Consider the following 21,555-nt stretch of genomic DNA (forward strand, 5'->3'; position numbering starts at 1 on the left):
ATTTTGAAGTATTTTCCACATGGTACGAGCATGAAGGCATAAAAGAATTAAAGGAGCCAGGCTGTGGTGGCGCATGCCTGTAGTCCCAGCACTCGGGAGGCAGAGCCAGGCAGATCTCTGAGTTCTCGCCTGGTCTACACAGTGAGATCCAGGACAGGCTCCAAAGCTACACAGAGAATTCTTGTCTCAAACCAAAAAAAAAAAAAAAAAAGAAAGAAAGGATGCTGGATTCTTCCTTCTTGGCTTCAGAAAGCCCGAGGCCAGGCAACATGTGGTAGAGATGGAGTTTCTGCAAGAAGGCCATGAGAGGGAGGCCATTGAGTGTAGCTGTGATGGTGAAACCTGGGTTATAGTGCAGGCCCCAAGACACTGGAAATCCCAAAGCTATGAGACATGTGCCAGGGAGAGCTGCACAGAGCAGAACACTGCAGACAAATTCCTGTGTTGCAGGCAGCAGTGCTGGAGGGCAGCCAACTAATCCCTCTGAAACCAAACCTAAGAGAGTGGGCATGCTGCTGCAGGGTTTGGTGTCTCACACTGGCTTTTGTCTTCCTTTGTGCGGTATCTCCTCACTATGCCCATCATTCCTTCCTTTTGGAGTGGGAATGTGTGTTCTGTGCCACTGTGCGTTGGAAGTGTGTAACTGGTCTCTTGATTTACAGTGGGACACGAGACTGCACCGAGTCTTAGAAGAGACTTTGGACTTCAGAACAGTAACAACTATGGGAACTTTTGATATTGGATTAACTGCATTTTGTACTACATGGCTATAGGTGCTGTGGATATCATTCTATATAAATAAAACACAGATTGGCCAGTGGCCAGGCAGGAAGTATAGGTGGGACAAGGAGAGAGGAGAATTCTGGGAAGTGGAAGGCTGAGTGGGAGAGACACTGCCAGCCGCCACCATGACAAGCAGCATGTGAAGATGCCGGTAAGCCACAGATTTATGGAAATGGATTAATTTAAGATATAAGAACAGTTAGGAAGAAACATGCCACGGCCATACAGTTTGTAAATAATATAAGCATCTATGTGTTTATTTTATAAGTGGGCTGTTGGACTGCCGGGGCTTGGTAGGATCTGGAGAGAAGCTCTCCAGCCCAATATGGGTATAAAGGCATCATGGGAAGAATGTGGAAGAGTGATAAAAAATAACCCCATAGACTTATGTATTTGAACAGTTGGTCCCCAGTCGGTGGAACTTTTAGGAAAAGAAGTCTTGCTGGGAGAATTACATCACCGGGGCAGTTAATAACCTCACCCTACTTCGGGCTTACTCTGCTTTTTGTGTATGGTGGAGATGTGATCTCAGCTTCCTGTTCTTGCTACCATGCCTTCTCGCTAGGATGGGCATCTAATCCTGTGGAACTATAAACCCATATAAACTCTTGGGGAAGTTGCTTTTGGTTATGGTATTTTATCACAGCAACTGAAGAGTAATACACCTTGAACGCATAAGGACCTGAGTTTGGATTTTCTGGCTCATATAAAAGTTGGCTATGGTGTGTGCATTTGTAATACTGGCCTTGCAAGATGGGAGGCAGAGGTGATGGGTGTCTCCCTGGAAGCTCATGAGCTGTCTGGCAAAGTTCCAAGTCAATGAGAGACTGTCTAACACAAGGTAAAAAAGCATTCAAAGTTGTTTTCTGATGTACATATGCAGGCGAACACCCACAACTGCACGTCCCAACCTAACGGTACCTAGGTAGGGCAGATCGGAGAGCTTGACTACAAAGGGGGAGTCAAGGCTTGTGACGTTCAGACAAAGGAGGGGACTTAGGTGGGGTGAAGAACGACGCTTCTCCTGTGGCCGTGTGAGGAATGCTTCCCATTCACTGGCTTTCTTCAGTGCAGTGAGGGTTGAGGCCAGGCAGGGTGAGACTCCGATGCTGTCCCTCCGTCTCAAGGCTCATGATGTGGCTGTGGCATTATTCCGCTTCACCACGACCTCCTCATACTGCTGCTGAGTCAGCAGCCCTTCTGTTACACTTTTACTTTCCTCAAATTTGGGTAACACAACTGCAATGTAGCCTTCGGTGGATGGCTGGGGAAACAGCACGTAGGACTGTGAAATGATCTCAGAGGCATGTGGACAGGGCTTGCTTTCCCCACCTCTCCTTTACCTTCTCTTGAAGAAGAGATGGCTGGTGAAGAATATTCTCATTCACTTCCATCAGTCGACCTCTAACACAGCTATTTTTGAAAAAGAATTTTAGGACAAAAAATGTTGTCAGTAATTTTTACTATAGTGAACACAGGCATTTGAGTTTCGGTGGCTAAAACACTGCTTACCTAGATATGGTATATTCTTCTCCATCGGAGCAGTATATCTTACACAGAGGGGCGAGCTCTGTTAGAAACTGTGCCCCCTGGGTAACGAGAGGAAAGCAACAAATTAATTGTGAATTTCCATTTCCACTGTGAATTTCCATTTCCACTGATATACCCCTCACTATTAAAACAGGATTCTAGTCTTGGAACTCTGGTGTCTTACAGGAAAATGATATAAGTACATAAAACTACTCATGGACTTCAACATAACAACCTACTATGTCCTAGGTACCATCTTTTAATGAGTAGTTTAGTTACAGTCTAATAATGTATTTTTTTCAATTACAAATGAGAAATCTATATATGGCCAGGTATAAAGATTTCAACCTATAGGATAATCCACTGCAAGCAATATACAATTCAATATGATATGGCAGCGATATCCTACATAGTTAGTTTCATTAAGATCCCTGTCTTCTGTGGGATGTGGTGGTATATACCTTTGATCTTTGTGCTCAGAAGACAGAGTTAAGTGAATCTCTGGTTTGAGGCCAGCCTAGTCTATATATCGAATTCCAGGTTAGTCAGGGTTACAGAGTGAGACCCAGTCTCAAAACAAAAACAAAGAACTAAAGATATCCAAAAGATCCCTATCTTTTATATTAGAAATTAATAGGTAAAGGAACTTCTTTACAGGGTCAATGTCTAAGACTTTTTGAAGAAGGAGTACATTTCTAACTAAAAGATAAAACTAGTGGGCTGGGGGAGATAACTCAAAAGTTAGACTATTTACTGCCCTTGAAAAGGACCCAGGTTCAATTCCCAGCACCACATGGTGGCTCACAAGTACCTGTACCTTCAAGTCTAGGGGATCTGCCAAGCTCCCCTCAACTCTGCAGGCTCCTGCACACGTCATACATACGTCCACATAAAAATAAAAACAATTATGTTTAAATAAACCCCACAAAACTAACTGAAGTACGTGACTTTTAAATATTAGTGCCACATTTAATGAACTACTTGACAGCATATGTGGTCATTGTTTCAGAAACTCTGGGAGGTGGGTGAATCAGGGGCTGTTTGACAAATCTCTATAAGCAGGCAAATGAGTGTTTCATGCACTGCCCTCTTTTTTACAAACTTCTACAGTGAACACAGGCAGTTGGAGCCACGATTCTTTTTGACTTTCCAGAGTTTTGGTATGTGGCCTTGTCTAGCCTGGTACTTACTATACAGCACTATACAGCCTCATACTTCCTTCCAATTGTGCTACCTCAGCTACCCAAGAGCTGGGATACCAGTAAAGGCCCATCTTCCATCTCATGTCTTTGGGGATAAGAATGCAAGCACAGAATCTCCTATGGCAGACAGTATACCTCCTGATATTCCTTTGTTTTTGAGTGGGGGTAGGTGTTGTTTTTACTGAAAATAATCACACTGAACTGCCAGAAAGTCTGCTCACGGCTAACTGGATCCATTATAACATGAGGCTAACTGGATCCATTATAACATGAATATAGAACATTTCAGTAGGAAGAAAGAAAAATCACAGAATTCCAGGAACATACCCGCTTAAATTTCCCAGAGACTTTGTTCTGAAGCCTGCTGCAGTTGGTACTGATCTGATAGGAAATACTTTGAATAGTTTTGCCACTCTGAAGAACGGGATGGGATCCTGCCAGTGTGATGACACATATTCTACGAGGAGAAAACAGTCAATCCTATGTTACTGCGTGGCTGGACACCTCCTCCTGTATCAGTATTCCTATAGAGAAGTGACTAGCTAAACTTCCTTCTGTCCCGTCTTCATCTCTCTTGGCTGGAGCCTAAGTGTAGCATGGGGAGTGCAGTAACGGAAGAGTTGAAAATAAGACTGAATTTCCTTCCCAGGAAAGGGAACAGTACCACAAGTCTTTAAGTAATCCTGGGGTACCAGAGAAACAAGGCATGACTATACACAGGACATGGCATATGCCTCCACAGTGACCCATTCCATAGGTTCTGGCACTTCAGGGGTTGGCACAGGTTGGCTAAGCAGTAAATGACTGAACAAGACTTGTACCTGCCACCACACTCCTATAATGCCATCTCAACACAGTAGAAGACAATTTTATGAATGCTCATATCCACCTCAAGACTACATCAGGCCAACTACCAGAGAAAGGTGTTGATAATTTACAATTCCTGATATGCTTACCGGTTGGAGTGTTGTAGTATACAGTGGTCCTCACAGGGTTTTCCTTTAACATCTGGAGGAATAAATGAGTTCTTGAATTGGTATTTACTATTACCATGGGATTACCATCTTTGGTTTGTGGATAGTTCATGCTTTCAACAGTGGTGAAATAAAAGGCCATGAAGTGTTTAAGTGGCCTAATCCAGATAGAATCATTCATTCAGTGTTAAGGCAGGTAAGGTTATTAACGCCTCCAACTTGTCACTTTAAAATGAGTGAGTATACCCATTATTTCTATTAGAGAAACACTATTATATGCACCACATTGCTTACATTATGGTGTTGTTTTATGGGGCCACCTTTTCTTAAAAATGATTTATTTTTATTTTATGTGCATTGGTGTTTTACCTGCATGTATGTCTATGTGAGGGTATCGGATTTCCCCTGGAACTGGAGTTACAAGCAGTTGGAAGCTGTCATGTGGGTGCTGGGAATTGAACCCAGGTCCTCTGGAAGAACAGTCAATGCTCTTAACCGCTGAGTCATCTCTCCAGCCCCAAGGGCTGTCTTAGAGTTATGCAAAAATCACATTTTGGGAAAATTCAGTCCTGAGGAGAGTTGCTTGTCCTAAATTTGGCCCATATCTGTTCGTGTGTGCGTCCACCAGTTTCCCTGAATTAAAATGGCTAGTAGTGGTAAGTTAATTCCCAAAGGTGGCAACGATATTTCCTGGGCACACAAAACAGAACACCTGGGAAGCCTACTTCGAAACTTCGAAGTGGACAATATGAGCGGTTTCTTAACAAAACACTAGATACTCCTTCCTTAACTTCTCTTAATGCTCTCTCCAGAGCACGGTTTCTTCCCGCCTCGGGCTAGGATTGATCCCCACAGGCACACAATCACTAGGCAGTGTAAGCCCAGACAGACCAACGCGGGGTTCCTTAGTTTAGTTTACGTCCTCTCCTGCGAGCAACCCACACGTTGCACTGAGCTTCCCACGTCAGATGCGCCTCCTTCAGTTCTCCAACAGTGCAAACCTGTATTCCTGGTACTAGGAAGCTCAGGGAAGGGCCCGGGTGGCTTCCGTCGCGAAGCAGGAGTCCCCGCGGCATCCCGCCTGTGCGGTAGGGCAGAGCTCACCATCATTCGGCACTTACCCGCTTTATACCAGCGAGTGAAGTATCGATCCACCAGGGAGGGCACCGCGGGTTCAGTAGCCACGGCTACCTCTGGCCCCGCCAGCCCTGCCTCTGGGCATCCGATCTCTTCCATGCTGAGGGTCCAGGCCAGAGGGATGGACTTCCCGCGTGGTAGCTTGTGCGCACGCGCGCAGCTCGCCGATCTCACCCCACCCCTACCCCCACCCCCGCCCCACCAGTCCCCGGCGCTCCGGGACCCACGCCCAACAGCGGGACAAATACCACCGGAGCCAGAGGAACTACAGACAGCACGGCCGGACTGCGTCTGCACTGCCGCGAGCTCCAGGAGAGGCGCGCTCGGCCACGCCTACGTGGTGACGTCAAGCCAGCGCGCCTGGCTGGTGACGCCGCGTTCGCGCCGCTTCGATCGTCGTGCTAGCTCGCGGGTTTCGCCCCTTTGTGGTGCGTGTCTTTTTCTCCCGTGTGCGGTGGCGGTTCCCTCCCAGACCTAGTGCGTCGTGAGGGCTCGGAGCCGCGGGCAGAGGCGAGGGCGCAGTCTCGGGAGGGCGTCTCGGGTGAGCGTTCACCGGAGCCAGTCGGAGCCGCTGCGCGCGGCCTGGTCCTGCTCGTCCAGGGGCTATCCTAGTGCAAGGGGAGAGAGATCCACGCGCTTGTGCGTGTGCGCGCCGACTGGGCGGCGGATGCTTTGTGCACACTTATTCCCCGAGGCTGCCGGGGATGAGGGTCGGGTCCTCCAGCTGCGGGATTCCTTGCAGCGTGTGGATAAAACCTCTATCAGGAATTGGTTAGCTCGCCGTGGAAGGTGATAGGTAATGGAGGCTTCAGTGCTGTGCTACGGGTCCCCTTTGTCATCTGACACTATTCTGTGGAGTAGTGTATCCCGTGCTTCCTTAGCTGGCGTGATTTCTATGGTGACAGTAATTGTGTGGTCTTTTGTCTTCAGGGCCTAACATTTGGCAAATTTTGATGTATGTCACATAACGGATCGTAGGTATTGTGTGAAGGATTCGTTTGTATATTGAGAGCCGCGAAGACAATCAGTGAATACCTCAGTGTGAAAGTGAATGAGAAAGAGGCAGACAGTTTTAGCTTGTGGAAACCAAGGTGAGGCGGTTATTTGGTTAAAGAGTAGCGGATTCTCTGTTTTTCAGGTTGCGTTGCATGTGCTTGTAAGGGCCAGCTAATGATAACATTAGGAGACATTGAATTTAATGCTCAGTTTGGACTTGTTCAGTTGCAACTAGGTATATATAATCTTCCTCTTATCCTTCTAGTGTGTGTCCCGTTGAGAATGATTAGCCTGAAGGTGGATAGAAGAAGAGCAAGGGGAGAAAATGGAACAACAGTCAGAATATTAGGACATGATCAGAGTTGTATGATAGGACCGTTAGCACATATGTGGATGGGGAGAGGGTGAATTCATGGAGCCAGGGGAGTTGGAGTTGGAGGTGCCAAAGGAAGGATATTAACAGGTTATGATCTTAGAAGTGTTTGGAAGATACTCTTTTCCTAACTTTGAAAGCACTGAGGAAAGTACAGGGCTGTGTTCCTTTGAGAAGTCAAAGGAGTGGGGTGTATGGGTATGTCAATTCAGAGAAGTCAGTTTTGATGCTAAAAGGATTGGGGCATTAGGGAGATTAATGGGCTTGCCTTGTACCATGTGCATGAAGTGCCCCTGGAGGCCAGAAGAGGGCATGGGATCCCCTGGAACTGGAGTTATAGATGAGTGTTAGTTACTGTGTAGGTACTGGGAATTTAATTCAGGTCCTCTAGAAAAGCAGCCAGTACTCATTAACCTCTGAGCCATCTTTCCAGACCTGAATATAGCGCAATCCTAATTAGTCTTAACAATAAAAACCTGGAGTCAGATATCCGGATGAAAGCTGGAAGATCAGAGAAGCAGAGCAGCAGCCACTAGAGACTTCTTACCTGTACGAAATCTCAGACTGAATTGGGGGTGGGAGTGGGCTGTTGAGATCCTGTCTCCACCTCCTGATTGTGCTGGGATTAAAGGCGTGAGCCGAGCCTCCCAAGTGCTAGGATCAAAGTTGTGAGCCACCACGGCCCAGCTCTGTTTCTCTTTCAGACTGGTTCAATTTTGTATGGCCCAGGGTGGCCTTGAACTCTGGTCTTCTCCCAAGTGCTGGGATTAAAGGTGTGTACCACCATGGTTGGCCTCTATGGTTAACTAGTGGCTAGCTCTGCCCTTTGATCTCCAGGCAAGCTTTGTCAGAACACAAACAAAATATCATACAGCACCTGAACCCAGTGCTTTTTAAAGACTCAAATTGTTTTACTGTGTTCATCAGTAGGGGTCCAGTCAGAAAAGTAGAGGCCACACAGTATTTCAGCAGGATTTATTGTGAAGAATTAAACAGCTATTGGGGAAGAAAAAGTGAAGGAAACGCTCAAGTAATTTAGAAGGCATGCTGAAGGAAGCAACCCCTGTGGGTAGGGATCAACACTTGCCAGATGTTGGCATCATCAAGACCTAACATTTGTAGAAAATCCCTGTAACACTAGTAATCAGACTTTAGATCGATACTCAGAAACTCAGGATGAGGCCTGGGGCTGGATTTCTGTGTCTGGAGATGTAGCATGCTTGATTAATGCTCGTGCCTCTGGTGGTATGATGAAGCTGGCTTTGGCAGTACCAGAGATTGGTACCCAGGGTCCCTGTAAAGGTAAAGGCCCATTGCTCGGATGGTAGTCATAGTTACAGATGGATAATGGGAAGAAGTGAGTTCTCTTAATTTGCTATTACTCTCTATCATTTATTTCCTGGATTCTATGGATGCAGAGCAGCACAGATTTTGATGACTAGAATCCAAGTTCATGGAGAGGAATGTGGAATATGGTGACTGGATCATGGCAGCAGTAATAGCCTGTGCTGTGTTATCATTTGATTATGTTTCCAGCCTTAACGTGTAATTTCATCTCCACTCTAGCACTGTGTAAAGCTGGAACCTTTAGGAAGTAAGAGAGTGATTGTGTATATGCTGGTGTGTTCAGATAAATAGGACTCCTGTTCTAATGACCACGTCTCTACTCCCTGAATCATGCTTGCTATGTGTGTGGCCATTTATCATTGTTAAGGTAGTCCTTTCTCTTTCAGGCATTCATGTTTCATCAAGGGGGGTTTGTTTTTCCTCAGAAGTTGCTTCATCATGAGAAATCTGAAGTTGCTCCGGACACTGGAATTTAGGGACATTCAAGCACCAGGGAAACCTTATTGTTTCTCTCTCCGAACTGAACGGGGGACAGTGCTAATTGGCTCAGAACGTGGACTGATTGAAGTAGATCCCGGGAAAAGAGAAGTAAGTCCCTGATGATGATGGCAGCTCCCGGCCTGGCCCTGGGCTTGTTTTCTTCCAAACCTCCTTCTCCCTGCTAGTACCCTCTGCAACCAGAGTAATTTACCGATTCCTACGTGGTCGTCCTCTTTGCTGTTTGTAGATGGTTTACCAGGTAGAACTTAGTAGTAGCCAACTCTTAACTCTGCTAATTTTGTAAGGTAAGTTGGCAAAGCTTTGACCTGATATTTTATGTGGATGCCTACTCACATTTTACCCTGCCTACTGTGAATTTGCAGTATAATAGTGATCAGTTAGGAATGTACATGAATATTGTCCATGGAGCTTTTATGTCATTTGAAACTCCCCACCCCAGACTTGTAGAGTTTTTTAAACATGTTTAGGCTTCTAACCCAAACTGACTAAAATCCCAGTCCTTAGTGCTAGAACTGACCATGGATATTTCTGGAAATTGTAAGTTGATTCCGATATGTTCCTTTGATTATTTGTTGCTACTCATGTGTTTTATTTAGGTGATTTATTGTCTTTGCCCACATTATAGAACTCTTAGGAAACCGCATTTAGGAGGCTGGGCTTGTAGCCCAATGGTTGAGGCCCTGGATGTGATCTCCCCATTGAAAAACAAATGTGAATAAAGAACATAGTTATTACCTTTATTTTTTATTGGATATTTTTAAACAGACCATACTTGTTTTTGCAAAAAAGGTTACATTAGCTATTCTTTTTTTTTTAAAGATATATTTATTTATTATGTATACAGTGTTCTGCCTGCATGTATGCCTGCAGGAAGAGGGCACCAGATCTCATTACAAATGGTTGTGAGCCACCATGTGGTTGCTGGGAATTGAACTCAGGACCTCTGGAAGAACAGCTAGTGCTCTTAATCTCTGAGCCATCTCTCCAGCCCAGCTATTCTTGTTAAAGATAATAGAATTGTATTTTTTCTGAAATGAAAGTGAGTTTTAATCTAGGGAAAATACTTGGAAAGCTTTTATGTTATAAAAGAATCATTAGGGACTGGAGAGGTGGTTCAGCGGTCCAGAGTACTGGCTACTCTTTTTTTTTTGTTTTGTTTTGTTTGGGTTTTTGGTTTTTTGAGACAGGGTTTCTCTGTGTAGCTTTGGAGCCTTTCGTGGAACTCACCTTGTAGACCAGGCTGGCCTCGAATTCACAGAGATCCGCCTGGCTCTGCCTCTGTGCTGGGATTAAAGGTGTGTGCCACCACTGCCCAGCTCTGGCTACTCTTAAAGAGGACCCCAGTTTGGTTCCCAGCACCCATCTGGCAGCTTACATCTATAACTTACATCTATAACTCCAATTCCAGGGAATCCCACACTCTCTATTGGCCTCCGAGGGCGCCAGCTGTACACATGGTGCACCTAAGTCCATTCAGGCAAAACACTCATACACATAAGCTAAAAATAAATATATCTCATATGTAAAAAGAGTTCTTAGAAACATTATTTCTGGAAATCTGCTGGCTCCTGACTGTAAGCACTAATTTGCTTCCATGTCTGTTTTGGGAAAGGTGAAGACTGAAGTTCTTCTGGTGGCAGAGGGTTTTCTCCCAGAGGATGGAAGCGGCTGCATTGTGGGTATGCAGGGCTTGCTGGATCAGGAGTCCGTGTGTGTGGCCACCGCCTCTGGGGATGTCGTGCTCTGCAATCTCAGCACACACCAGGTGGGTTCGGGACCAGTGAGGAGAAGTGTCAGGTAGCCTGAACTCAGCTACTTGCTTTGTGTCGAGGTCTTCTAATCTATAGCCACAGTATTGAACACTGGAAAATTAAATGGCCTTACCTATATTTCAGGAGTTAAAAAACAAATTTAGTTTAGTCTACTGCATCTATTAATCAGACAGGACGATTGGGATATTTCAAATTAGAACTTAAAAATTGAATAAAAACTTACAATTCTTGTGGTGTGCTAACTCTTACCTGAATGTCTCCATTAAGGAAGTCTGACTTCTTTAATTGACTTATGTTTTCTGTTATGAATTCTGACTGGATAATTTAGAGTGCCTTCATTCAAGCACTACAATTTACTGTAATCTGTATATGTAATATATTACTATACTAATATAATATATAATTATATTAATTATATTATATAGTAATGTATTGGAAACATAGTCTAAGACTTGAGGGGAGATAGGCTGCAACCATTGCTTTTTATCTAGAATAAGGCTGATTTTCTGAATTTTATTCCTTCTTTTTTCACTTCATTCCTCTCACCCCCTTTTTTCTTTCTTTCTTTGTGACAGGGTCTTCCTATGTATTCCTGACTGACCTCAAACTCACAAAGATCTGCCTTCCTCTGCCTCTTAAGTGCTGGCCTGCCTTTCTTATCTTTTTTTCGAATTCTCCACAGGTGCCTGCCCTGAGGAGATTTCTCCAGGGTCCAGAACAGAAACTACAGGTGGCTAGGATTCTAATCTGCGGGATGTTCAATGAATCTAAGCACACCAAGCTCTTTAGTCCATTCACTTTATTCTTCTTAGTCAAATTTATCTACACAGCTTCTTTTCTGTTCTCATACTTAGCTCCTCCCAGCCCCTTCTGCTGTTCTCTCATCTCTACCTCATTCTTTCCATCTTCATTCTCATCCTTGTTCTTCTAAATCAGTTCTTCCAGTGCTGTGGGGGAGCCGGTCTATATACACAAGCAGTAATGTGAGGCTTGAAGTTTTCAGGGTCGCAGAGAGAGGTGATAAAGATCCACACATAAGGCAATAATTGTCAACTTCCAATTACAACCCAAAAGGGGAGTGACTAAAGGGGAGTTCTCTGGTAGGGTCAACTAAAGGCTAAAATAATTAGGGTAACTCTATAGTTTGAGCACACAAGTTCCTTTTTAATTTAGAAGTGGTTAGGTAAAATGTTAGCAGTCTATAAATGTCAATAAGTCACTAGTAAAATAAAACTGTCTTTTTTTTTCTTAGCATGCTCCCCCCGCCTTTCTGGTAGGGCAGGGGATGTATGCTCAGTTGCTAAGCAACCTACCTACTGTCATAGCATGTAGCATTTGGTTAGTAAAAGCACTTTTGCTCTGAGTAATTACTAAGGAGGAAATCTAGGAATAGCATCTGGCTGAGATAAAAGCGGGAGGATTACATCTTAATTTGCACAAAAAATGAAGGTTGCTGCCTATTGCCCCCTGGCCTTGTGGGCAATCTCCTTTGGTCAGTGGGAAGTAACTGCCTAACTCAGTAACTAGCAGGTGACTAAAACATCATCCCAGAAATGTGAGCAGTAAATCTCTTAAATTAGGGTCTTGTGTAAATAACCCGGGATGAAGGTAAAGAGTTGAGGATTTAATTGTTAGTGGTTATTTTCTCTTATCTGTAAGTGAGATGAGCTAATGTTTATCTATGTGCAGTTTTGTCCTTGGAAAAAAGTATCTTTGCTGAAATACTTTTGTCCGGAGAATGGCCTTGGCCAGATGAATAAACACAGCTGGGGAAAGTTATCCAGTTACCTCAAAAGTATAGGGGAAGTTGTGCCCATAAGATTGAGATGCAGTCGTGAGATTGCATGTACACATAACATGGAAATGCATGGTAAATGGGGAGAATCATAGCTGTTATTGCACAAGAAGTTTAAAACAAGAAACAGACAATTCATTCAAAAGGCAGTAATTCCATACCACCTTGCGTGATAGTTTCCTTTAACAGAACCCTTAGTTCTGATAGGTTGACCTTCTGAACACTAGATGGCACCTGCTGTATACTTCCATGGTCTTTTGCTACCAAGCAGCTCTCAGTATCTTTTTTTTTTTTTTTTAATTTATATGTATGTTTTCCCTGCATGTGTCTGCACCACACACATGTCTAGTGTCTGTGGAACAGATCCCTTGGAACTGGAGTTACAGATGATTATGAGCTGCTCTGTGGATGCTGGGAATTGAATCCGGGTCCTCTGGAAAAGCAGCCAGGACTCTCTTAACCTCTGAGCTGTCTTTCCAGCCCCTTCTCTTAAAAAAAATTTAATTTATTAATATGTGTAATGTGAGTGTGTGAGTAGCAGTGCCGTGCTACATGTAGAGGGTCAAGTGTGTGGAGTCAGTTCTTTCCTGTACCATGCAGGTTCCTGTGTGTAGAGGACAAGCATGTGGAGTCAGTTCTTTCTGTCCCAGGCAGGTTCTGGGGCTTAAATTCAGGTTGGCAGGCTTTTGCAGTAAGCACTTAATACCCAATGAGCTTCTATTCCTAACCTTCTTAATAATATAATTTCCTCATCTCCTTTAAATACTTCTTGGAAGCTGGGGATGGTGTTTCATGCCTACAGTCCCAGCACTTAGAAAACTGAGGCAGGTAGATTGCCATTATTTCAAGAACAGGAACAATAACAAAGATTACCCCGTTAATTTGATCTCTCTCTCAACTTTTTGTTTTTTATTTGTTTGGTTGGTTTGGTTTGGTTAGGCTTTTTTTCAAGGCAGGGTTTCACTGTGTAGCTCTGCCTGTGCTAGAACTCACTCTGTAGACCAGCCCAGCCTTGAACTCAAAGCAGCCTGCCTCCTGAGTGCTGGAATTGAAGGCATGTGTCACCACAGCTCGGCAGTTGTGATCTCTTAAGCACTGCTTGTGTCGTCGGAGTTACAGTGTTACTACAAGTGAGATAATAGTTACAGCTTGCAATTACTAATTGCTTTTATTATGCCAAGCCCTTTTTGAGGTTCTTTAATGCAATTTATTAATTTTGTTTTTTTGAGACAGGGTTTCTCTGTGTAATGGCTCTGGTTGTCCTGGGCCTTGCTTTGTAGCTCAGGCTGGACTCGAACTCACAGAGATCCAACTGCCTCTGTCTCCTGAGTGCTGGGATTAAAGGCATGTGCCACCATACCCAGCTAACCCAATTTTTATTTACTCTTCACTATGGTCTTCTTAGCTAACTTGTTGTTTCTCATGCTCAGAAGTGCTTGAAGCTTAGAGAGCTTAAGTAACTACGTCAGCATCATAAAGTTATCAGGTAGAGTTGGAACCCTCCCTCGTAATCTGCACACCTTCACTCCTAGCCATTTCCTGGAATGTGTTAGGAAACTTGACTCTTCATTCATGGTGAGAAATGTCAAAATCGGTCATGGATACGGCAACTGGTATTTCTCCCATTTAAAAGTTAGAGCTTTCCTTCCAGGTGTTTGAGAGGCTTCTGGTTCCTGAGCCAGCCCCAGTCTGTTCATCTCCATTGAGATCCCTTTTCTTTGTGGTTTCTCACTGTCGCAAGTCAGAGTCTATGTTCCCTACTTACTGATGAGATCGGTTGCTTTTCCCAAATCCCTTTCCCCTTTGACCTTCATGCCTGTGTTTGTGTCTTTAGGCTGTAGTTTAACCTCTCTTTGAGCCTTGTGGCTGGTCTCCACGCTGGCTCCCCTGATGATTCTCTCTCCTGGTCGTACTGCTGTGCTTTGAGACCTTCACAGAGCTCTCTTAGACTCCCCAAGCCTTTGCTTGCTCTTAGATTCACTTTATTTCCTAAGGTCCTTGATAGTAGCAGCCTTTTGTAGAGTCATTGTTTGACCTCATTCATGAGATCGTGTCCCTTCTACTTACTATGTTTAATTTTGTGTCTAGTTTCTCAACAACTGTTCCTGAATGCACATCTGGTGGATCTTTCCACCTTTGGGTTCTTACATTTTGGTTGTTGTGGTTGAGTCCATAGTAAATCTTTATTGAGACAATGGTGTTCTAAATATCCCTTTACGATATTCTCTGATGCAGCTGGAATGTGTTGGGAGTGTGGCCAATGGTATCTCTGTTATGAGCTGGAGTCCCGATCAAGAACTGGTGCTTTTTGCTACAGGTAAGCTTTTCACTGGTGCCTGACTGACACTGTAAAACTTGCTTCTAATGTCCTACCGATGCTTTAGTTCAGAAACTTCGTGGAACAGGGATAGCAGATTCTAATGTTCAGTTACTGTATTCTTAAGTCTCATCCCTCTGCTGGCACACGGGTTGTTTGGGCTGCGTTGTAGTCTTGGGGGTGAGGAACAGGTGTGAGAGCTGCGGAATCTGCTGAGTTCACAGTTGGAGCAATCAGCGTCAGCAGTGTTTAACCCACTCTAAAAGCAAGGGTTGCTATGAGCAGGTTTGCTTTTCCTTCCCATTGATTTTGTATGCATGTTGCAGCTGAGTTTTAACCTCTTTTAAGCCCTTAACTCCCACAGATTTTTCCCCTTTTTCATTGGCCTGTTTCGATCCTTTGGGATACAGTCACAGAACTTCACTAGACTCTGCATAAGCCTCTTAGATTCATTTTACTAATTAGGGACCTCTACAGTAAGCCCAAGGCAGTGGGTGTGGGTGCACATGCCACGGTGTGGAGGTGGAGGTCACAAGACAACTTGCAGGAGTCCGTTTACCATGGGGGCTCAGAGATCAAGCTCCAGTTGTCAGGCCTGTGGCAAGTTGAGCCGTCTGGCCTGTCTAGTAAACAGCTTCTTCACAGCTCTTTTGTGTGCCTGGTTTTCCTTTCCCTTGAGATTCTTTCTTCCAGGTGAGTTCAGTTTATGTCTGCAGAAGTGTCTTGGAAAACTAGGGAGTTTGAAAGCTGTAGAAGAGGGCTCTGAGGACTTTTGTGTGGGTTTTATACAGTCAATAGCTAAGAATAAGCACGTGGTGACTGACCTACTAGAGCTTGTGTTTCAAAGCATTTTGTATATATGCATTCTCTCTACTCTGTTCTAACTGTACCTCCTCTTATTGAGAGTTCGAAATACCACTTTGTCTTCTGCGTCTTCTGTGTATCTTCCAATGCTCTAGACACTTGGAATGACTGATTTGTTCCATGAACAAAGAAGTTCTTCATTTGTTCCCTAAGGTCAGCAGACCCTGATTATGATGACAAAAGACTTTGAAGTAATCACAGAGCAGCAGATCCACCAGGATGATTTTGGTGAAGGTAAGCATTGCTCTGAAACATTCTGTGACCTGAAGTTCCAGAGTTTTACTCATTGTCTTATACATAATACTTGTCAAAGATCTTCAGTCTGTCCCAGTTCCTAACAGACATACCTGTAATGTGTCTTCAGATCTGAGAGGTGACTTTCTTAGTATTCTGTGCTCACGGTTTCCTGGATTCTACTTGGACTAGAATTACAGGAAAAGAATTATTGAAGCTAGAATAAGGAGAGCGTATTTGAAGTAGTTTAGTAGACCACAAGAAAGTGTGGGGTAGTATGGTAGAAGGTGGTGTTTTCTTCCTGCCAGCTAGATCAGAATCTTCATTTTTCCTGCAGCTGTCAGATTTTCCTCTTCCTAAGATTTGGCCAAGGTCATTTGGCCACTGAGGCTGTGAGTGTATTGCTGGGGTAGAGGGAGGAGGTACTTAGGACTGTAAGAGCTCTGGCACCTGAAGTCCCTGGGCAGCTGACCTGATTGATGAAGGACTGTGAGGGATGGTATCTGAATTGTTACTAAGGTCTAATTTCATACCTCTCACTTCGCCACCTCCAGGATAGCATTTGGACACTGCTATTTTCATCCCTTCAAAGAATACCTTCAGAGTTGGGTGGTGGTAATGCACACCTTTAATCTCAGCAGTCAGGAGACAGAGGCAGGTGGATGTCTGTGAGTTCCCGGCCAGCCTGATCTACAGAGCATGTTCCAGGACAGCCAGGACTACACAGAGAAACCCTGTTTTGAAAAACCAAAAACCAAAACAAAAACAAAACAAAGTATTAGAGGTGCCGCCTTCTGTCTAAATCTTCAGAAACAAACCGAGGAATGCTGTGGAGGCTAGAAACACTATTAAGTCCTTCACTTTTTCCATAGGGCATATGGCACAGATTCAGTAATGATTTGATGTGTAAGCATTAGAGTAACCACAAGAGAAGAGAAGGCATCACTGGAGATTGAAGGTTTCTAGATGCTGACTTGAGCTGAGTCCCAGTTATCTTATGATAGATAATTGATAGACAAGGGTTAAGAGTAGGGGACTAGACCAAGGCAGTTGTTCCATCTAGGCATCATGGCTTATTCAGGGACCTGGGCATAAGGCAGTATGATAAGGTTCTAGGACAGGAGTGCAGGATTAAATAGTTTGGGCAGGGTTCATATGCCATGGTCATTTTGTTTGTTTGTTTGTTTCTTGTAAGGCTGCTCTTAGTGACGTGTGTGTTCGCGTGTGTGTGTGTGTGTGTGTGTGTGTGTGTGTGTGTGTGTGTGTGTGTGGTAAGATTGCAGACAGGGTGATAAGGTTGTAGGTTCCTGTAGGTGAGTGTGGGCCTAGAAGAGGGAATGATTCAGGAAGAATCTGGTGCTCATTAAGCATATCAGTACATTTTTTTTTTTACAATTAGCTCAGAAACTTCTGTAATATACATTGGTGGTTTTCCTTTTATCCGTATCTAACATGAGAAATACCAGCATAGGCTTTGGATATGTGATAGCAGAAGAAAAGAGTTTACTGTGACTCCACGCAGAAGTTTGTGGGATGAGAATAAGGATGCCATGCCAGTAACCGAGAAGGAAAATGGCGACCTGCTGGTATGTAGGTGGTAGATGGTGAAGTCTTCCATGGATGTGTTTCATGGCTGGGAAGGCTTGCTATGTGGAGTACATACATGCAGTGCTCTGAATGCACTGTGGTGTATAGATAATCCCTCCAATCTGTGACCTTGTTTAGGGATCAGATACAGATAGTGCTAGAAGAGTCTAGGGTCTTGGTGGAACTGCAATTTCCAGTCTCAGGTAAGTCTACTGGAGGAATGACATTTGATGACCTATAGCCCCTTCCACCATCAACACAAAGCTTAGTTTGTTGGTTTAAAGCTAAAAATCAGAATTTCATTCCTAGCTATTGTCTTGAGATATTTGTGTTGTGATTCATGGACGTATGTTATAAATTTTCCCTGTTCATTCTGACTAATCATTTGGGAGACTTCTGACTTGTGTCACATTCTCCAAGATAAGGGCTTTTTCGCTTCTTCCAATCATTGCTGTATATCCCTGGGAAGGTCGGTTTTTAACCTAATGACTGATGCTCAGCTGAGTGAGTTGTCAGTGACCACCTTCATGAAGAATGAGTGAAACTGTTTGATTTCATTTCATCTGTTTTTGCTGTCTTCTTGTTCTTGAACGCTCCTTTAGGCAAGTTTGTCACTATTGGATGGGGCACTAAGGAGACGCAGTTCCACGGCTCAGAAGGCAGGCAAGCAGCCTTCCCGGTGCAAATGGTAAGATGGGCTGGAGAGTTGTTCAGTGCTACCATCCACGGGAGCACTGCATAGCCAGTTAAGAGGCTGGTAATGCCAGTATCTCTTCTGTTTAATAAAGTGCTAGCTGACAGTACCTTCAGGAGGTGAGGTAGCCTAAAGAGACACTGTTCTCTTTGTTTCTAGTTATTGTACCCAATCTTACCTACCGTCCAGTAGATACTATAACTTCTGCTCAGTAATTTTTTCTTTTTTTTTTTTTCTTTTTTTTTTTTTTTTTGGTTTTTCGAGACAGGGTTTTTCTGTGTAGCTTTGCGCCTTTCCTGGGACTCACTTGGTAACCCAGGCTGGCCTCGAACTCACAGAGATCCGCTTGGCTCTGCCTCCCGAGTGCTGGGATTAAAGGCGTGCGCCACCACCGCCCGGCAGTAATTTTTTTCTTAAAGGCCTTGTCTTGACTTAAAATTTACAGCTTTCAGAAAACAAATTTAATTTTGGGGCTGGAGAGATGGCTCAGTGGTTAAGAGTACTGACTGCTCTTCCAGGGGTCCTGAGTTCAATTCCCAGCAATCACATGGTGGCTCACAGCCACCAGTAATGAGATCTGGTGCCCTCTTCTGGCCTGCAAGAGCACATGCAGACAGAACACTGTATGTATAATAAATAAATAAATCTTTAAAAAAAAAAAAGAAAAGAAAACAAATTAAAAATCCATTGCTTACTCAGAAGCTATACTTATGGAGATGGTTTGGTATTAGGTTGTGCTGCCTTGACCCTCAGTGTATTCCCTGCTGGCACTTTGCTGAACTCAGTAAAGTCATTTCATGTTTTCTGGCTTTCTTTAATGAGTTCCGTCTCTACTTAAAACATGTTTATTAAAGATTTACATATGCTGCACTTAGTGGGAGGCTTTGAATGCATGATGGGAAATAAAACTGCTACCTGCATTGGCATGTGCACTCTGGGAGAGCACAGATACTAAGCTGATGGTAATTGTCCTGGATATTTTTATGTCAACTTGACACAAGCTAAAGTCATCTGAGAGGAGGGAGCCTCAACTGAGAAAATGCCTTAATAAGACTGGGCTGTAGGCGGGCCTGTAGAGCACTATCTTGACTAGTGATTGATGGGGGAGGCTCTAGCCCACTGTAGGTGGTGCCATCCCTGGGCTGGTGGTCCTCAGTTATGTAAGAAAGGCTGAGCAAGCCAGTAAGCGGCATCCCTCCATGGCCTCTGCATCAGCTTCTGCCTCCAGGTTCCTGCCCTGTTTGAGTTCCTGCCCTGACTTCCTTTGATGCTGGAAGCCAAATAAACCCTTTTTTCCCCAAGCTGCTTTGTTTTGGTCATGGCGTTTCATCACAGCAATCGTAACCCTAACGAAGACAAGAATATATGACATTCAGGGAGTGAAGACTACTGTGCGGGAAAATGGAGCAGAATGAGGAGTAGTGGATAGCAGCAAGTGGGGAGTTGAGGTTATCCATGAAGAGAAGATGTGTTTGCTTATGGACCTGGAGAAGTGAGGGCAGGAGCTTGTCAATATGCAGGAGGAGTATTCTAGGCAGAGGGAACCACCTCTACTAAGGACGCTAAGAAGACTTTGAGGAAGGACGGAAGAGGAGAGTCAGAGAAGGGGAGGGTGGGCATACTTGGAGCCCAGTGGAGCCACTTTTGTCTTTACTGCGTGCGACATAGGGAACTGTTGGGGATTTCCACAGCAGCAGAGTCTGGTTCCTGCTCCTAGCTGCACTCTGTCTCTTGTGGTCTGTGGACAGGGCATCAGGAGTGGTGTGGGAAGCTCTTTTCAGAGTAGGTGATGCGAAGTGTCGACTCTGGAAACCTTTAGAAGGAGCAGCTGTAGGATAGAGATCAGATATGAGTGTGAGGAAGAACTACAGACTACCAAGGTTTGGGCTGAACAGTAGGCAGCGTAATCTCTTGTAGTTCTTAGGAGCTATTCCTCTAGGATAGCTGAACATCCTGCTTACTCTTTACATTTCTCTGTCCTGATTTTTGTTTTTATTGTCTATATGTGTATGTGAGTATAGGAGCCTGTAGAAGCCAGAGATAATGGGTGTTTAGGAGCCAAAGTTACAGGTGGTTGTGAGCCATGCAATAAGGGTGTTGGGAACCAAACCCAGGTCCCCTGGAAGTCTAGTACATACTCTTAACCCTCATATTGTGGAGATTAACAAGGCAACTCCATGTAGTTAAAAAAGAGGTTTATTTTGGGGGTAACTTATAGCCAGTAAAGGGGTTGGTTACAAGATCCAGGAGAGGTAAGGTGCAGTCCAGCTGGGTTCTCTGGAGAACTCTGCTCAGTCTGCCATCCAGCATCCAGGATAACCAGGAACCAAGAGAGCTGTCACATCCGGATCTTAAGGGTCTTAAGGGCTCCCATCTCGGTCCCCCCTCAGGGGCTCATCATAGGTAGGCATGGTAGTTACCAGAAGCCTCACTAGGGGTAGCACTTCCAGGTCAAAGCTGGAACAGCTACCCACTAATCTCCCAAGCCATTTCTTCAGCCCCTTCTTTGATTACATACAGGTGCAGTCTTTGTTATACATTCCAGTCCTCAACCTGTTGTATGGCAACACTTCCTAGGGAGGCACAACACGTATCTACTCACCCTAGATAGGGATCCCACAGCAGACTGAAGTATGGATACCACCAAAGTCCAACTGGGGGAACCAGTGAATTTTAAAATTATTTTCTAATGTTTATTTTATGTGCATTGGTGATTTTGCCTGCGTGTGTGTTTATGTGAGGGTGTCAGATCACTTAGCGCTACATTTACAAACAGTTGTGAGCTGTCATGTGGGTGTTGGGAATTGAACCTGGGTCCTCTGGAAGAGCAGCCAGTGCTCTTAACCACTGAGCCATGTCTCCAGCCCTGAACCAATGAATTGTATTGGTTTACATACAGGACTAGGGGTAAAGGGTTATTTACAGGAGCAGAAATGACTCAAAGACAGCTGCATTACCAAGGTCCACCCTAACCATTCACAAAAGCTGGGAAACCTGGAGCATGCTGGGTAGCCTGCAGGTGGCTCAACAGCTGGGGGAGTGTCCACTCCAAGTGACTAGTCTGGACTTCCTCCAGCAGTTCAGCTGCTTCTCCTTTTCCCAGCAAGCTGGTCTTGTCTCAGAGTCGTCTTTGTAGCTTGACTTGTCTGAGAGAGACTTTCAGCTTTTATTGCTGGGAGGGAAGGGCCTAGTGAATCTAGTCAGTTTCAGGGACTTCTGAAGCTATTTTGAGTTTTAACATTTTCTGCTGAAGGAGCTTCCTGCAATAAGGAATGCTTTGTCTTGGAGGAAACTGTTACACAACAGCCTTACACTAGAGGAAGTTTGTGTTCTGTACCAAAGGACAGCATTGTAGTAAGATTTGGTATAGTCTAGCCAGATCTAGTCTGTGGCCGAGCAGAGCTAGCAGCATTTTGAATTGGAGCAACCACTGGGACGTGAGGTATGCC

At 44.5% G+C, this 21,555-nt stretch overlaps 2 protein-coding genes across 6 annotated transcripts in view; one reads left to right on the plus strand and one right to left on the minus strand.

Moving 5' to 3' along the window:
• Window positions 1–1,006: 1,006 nt before the first annotated feature.
• On the minus strand, window positions 1,007–5,818 carry Abitram (actin binding transcription modulator). Its single transcript, XM_052717149.1, has 6 exons — window positions 5,611–5,818; window positions 4,472–4,523; window positions 3,843–3,972; window positions 2,296–2,372; window positions 2,127–2,196; window positions 1,007–2,047 (listed from the first exon to the last, which is right to left on the minus strand). Exons 1-6 carry the CDS (start codon window positions 5,723–5,725, stop codon window positions 1,913–1,915), a joined length of 579 nt encoding a protein of 192 aa, XP_052573109.1. The 5' UTR covers window positions 5,726–5,818; the 3' UTR covers window positions 1,007–1,912.
• A 115-nt stretch (window positions 5,819–5,933) lies between these two features.
• Window positions 5,934–21,555, plus strand: part of Elp1 (elongator acetyltransferase complex subunit 1) — a 65,889-nt gene continuing 50,267 nt past the window's right edge. Inside the window, exons 1-6 of one of the 5 annotated variants that reach the window (XM_052717143.1) lie at window positions 5,934–6,054; window positions 8,771–8,930; window positions 10,456–10,608; window positions 14,646–14,727; window positions 15,745–15,825; window positions 18,015–18,100. In XM_052717143.1, coding sequence (XP_052573103.1) covers window positions 8,781–8,930; window positions 10,456–10,608; window positions 14,646–14,727; window positions 15,745–15,825; window positions 18,015–18,100 — 552 coding nt within the window. In that variant the 5' untranslated portion in view covers window positions 5,934–6,054; window positions 8,771–8,780. Of the gene's footprint in view, window positions 6,168–6,695; window positions 6,718–8,767; window positions 8,931–10,455; window positions 10,609–14,645; window positions 14,728–15,744; window positions 15,826–18,014; window positions 18,101–21,555 lie in introns of those variants that run through there. The other 4 variants (XM_052717140.1, XM_052717142.1, XM_052717144.1 and 1 more) reach the window with 4 other exon arrangements.

The sequence above is a fragment of the Peromyscus californicus genome, unplaced genomic scaffold, assembly GCF_007827085.1.
Source record: "Peromyscus californicus insignis strain IS unplaced genomic scaffold, ASM782708v3 Scaffold_5__1_contigs__length_169319896, whole genome shotgun sequence".
Lineage (NCBI taxonomy): Eukaryota > Metazoa > Chordata > Mammalia > Rodentia > Cricetidae > Peromyscus > Peromyscus californicus.

What these genes read in the sequence shown, in the direction of transcription:
- Abitram (XM_052717149.1), bottom strand. Translation starts at nt 5,725, where the DNA reads ATGGAAGAGATCGGATGCCCAGAGGCAGGGCTGGCGGGGCCAGAGGTA. An exon ending in ATACTACAACACTCCAACCG is followed by an intron (nt 3,973 to 4,471) that starts GTAAGCATATCA and finishes TTCTCCTCGTAG; the next exon opens with AATATGTGTCATCACACTGG. An exon ending in TCTCTGGGAAATTTAAGCGG is followed by an intron (nt 2,373 to 3,842) that starts GTATGTTCCTGG and finishes CTCGTTACCCAG; the next exon opens with GGGGCACAGTTTCTAACAGA.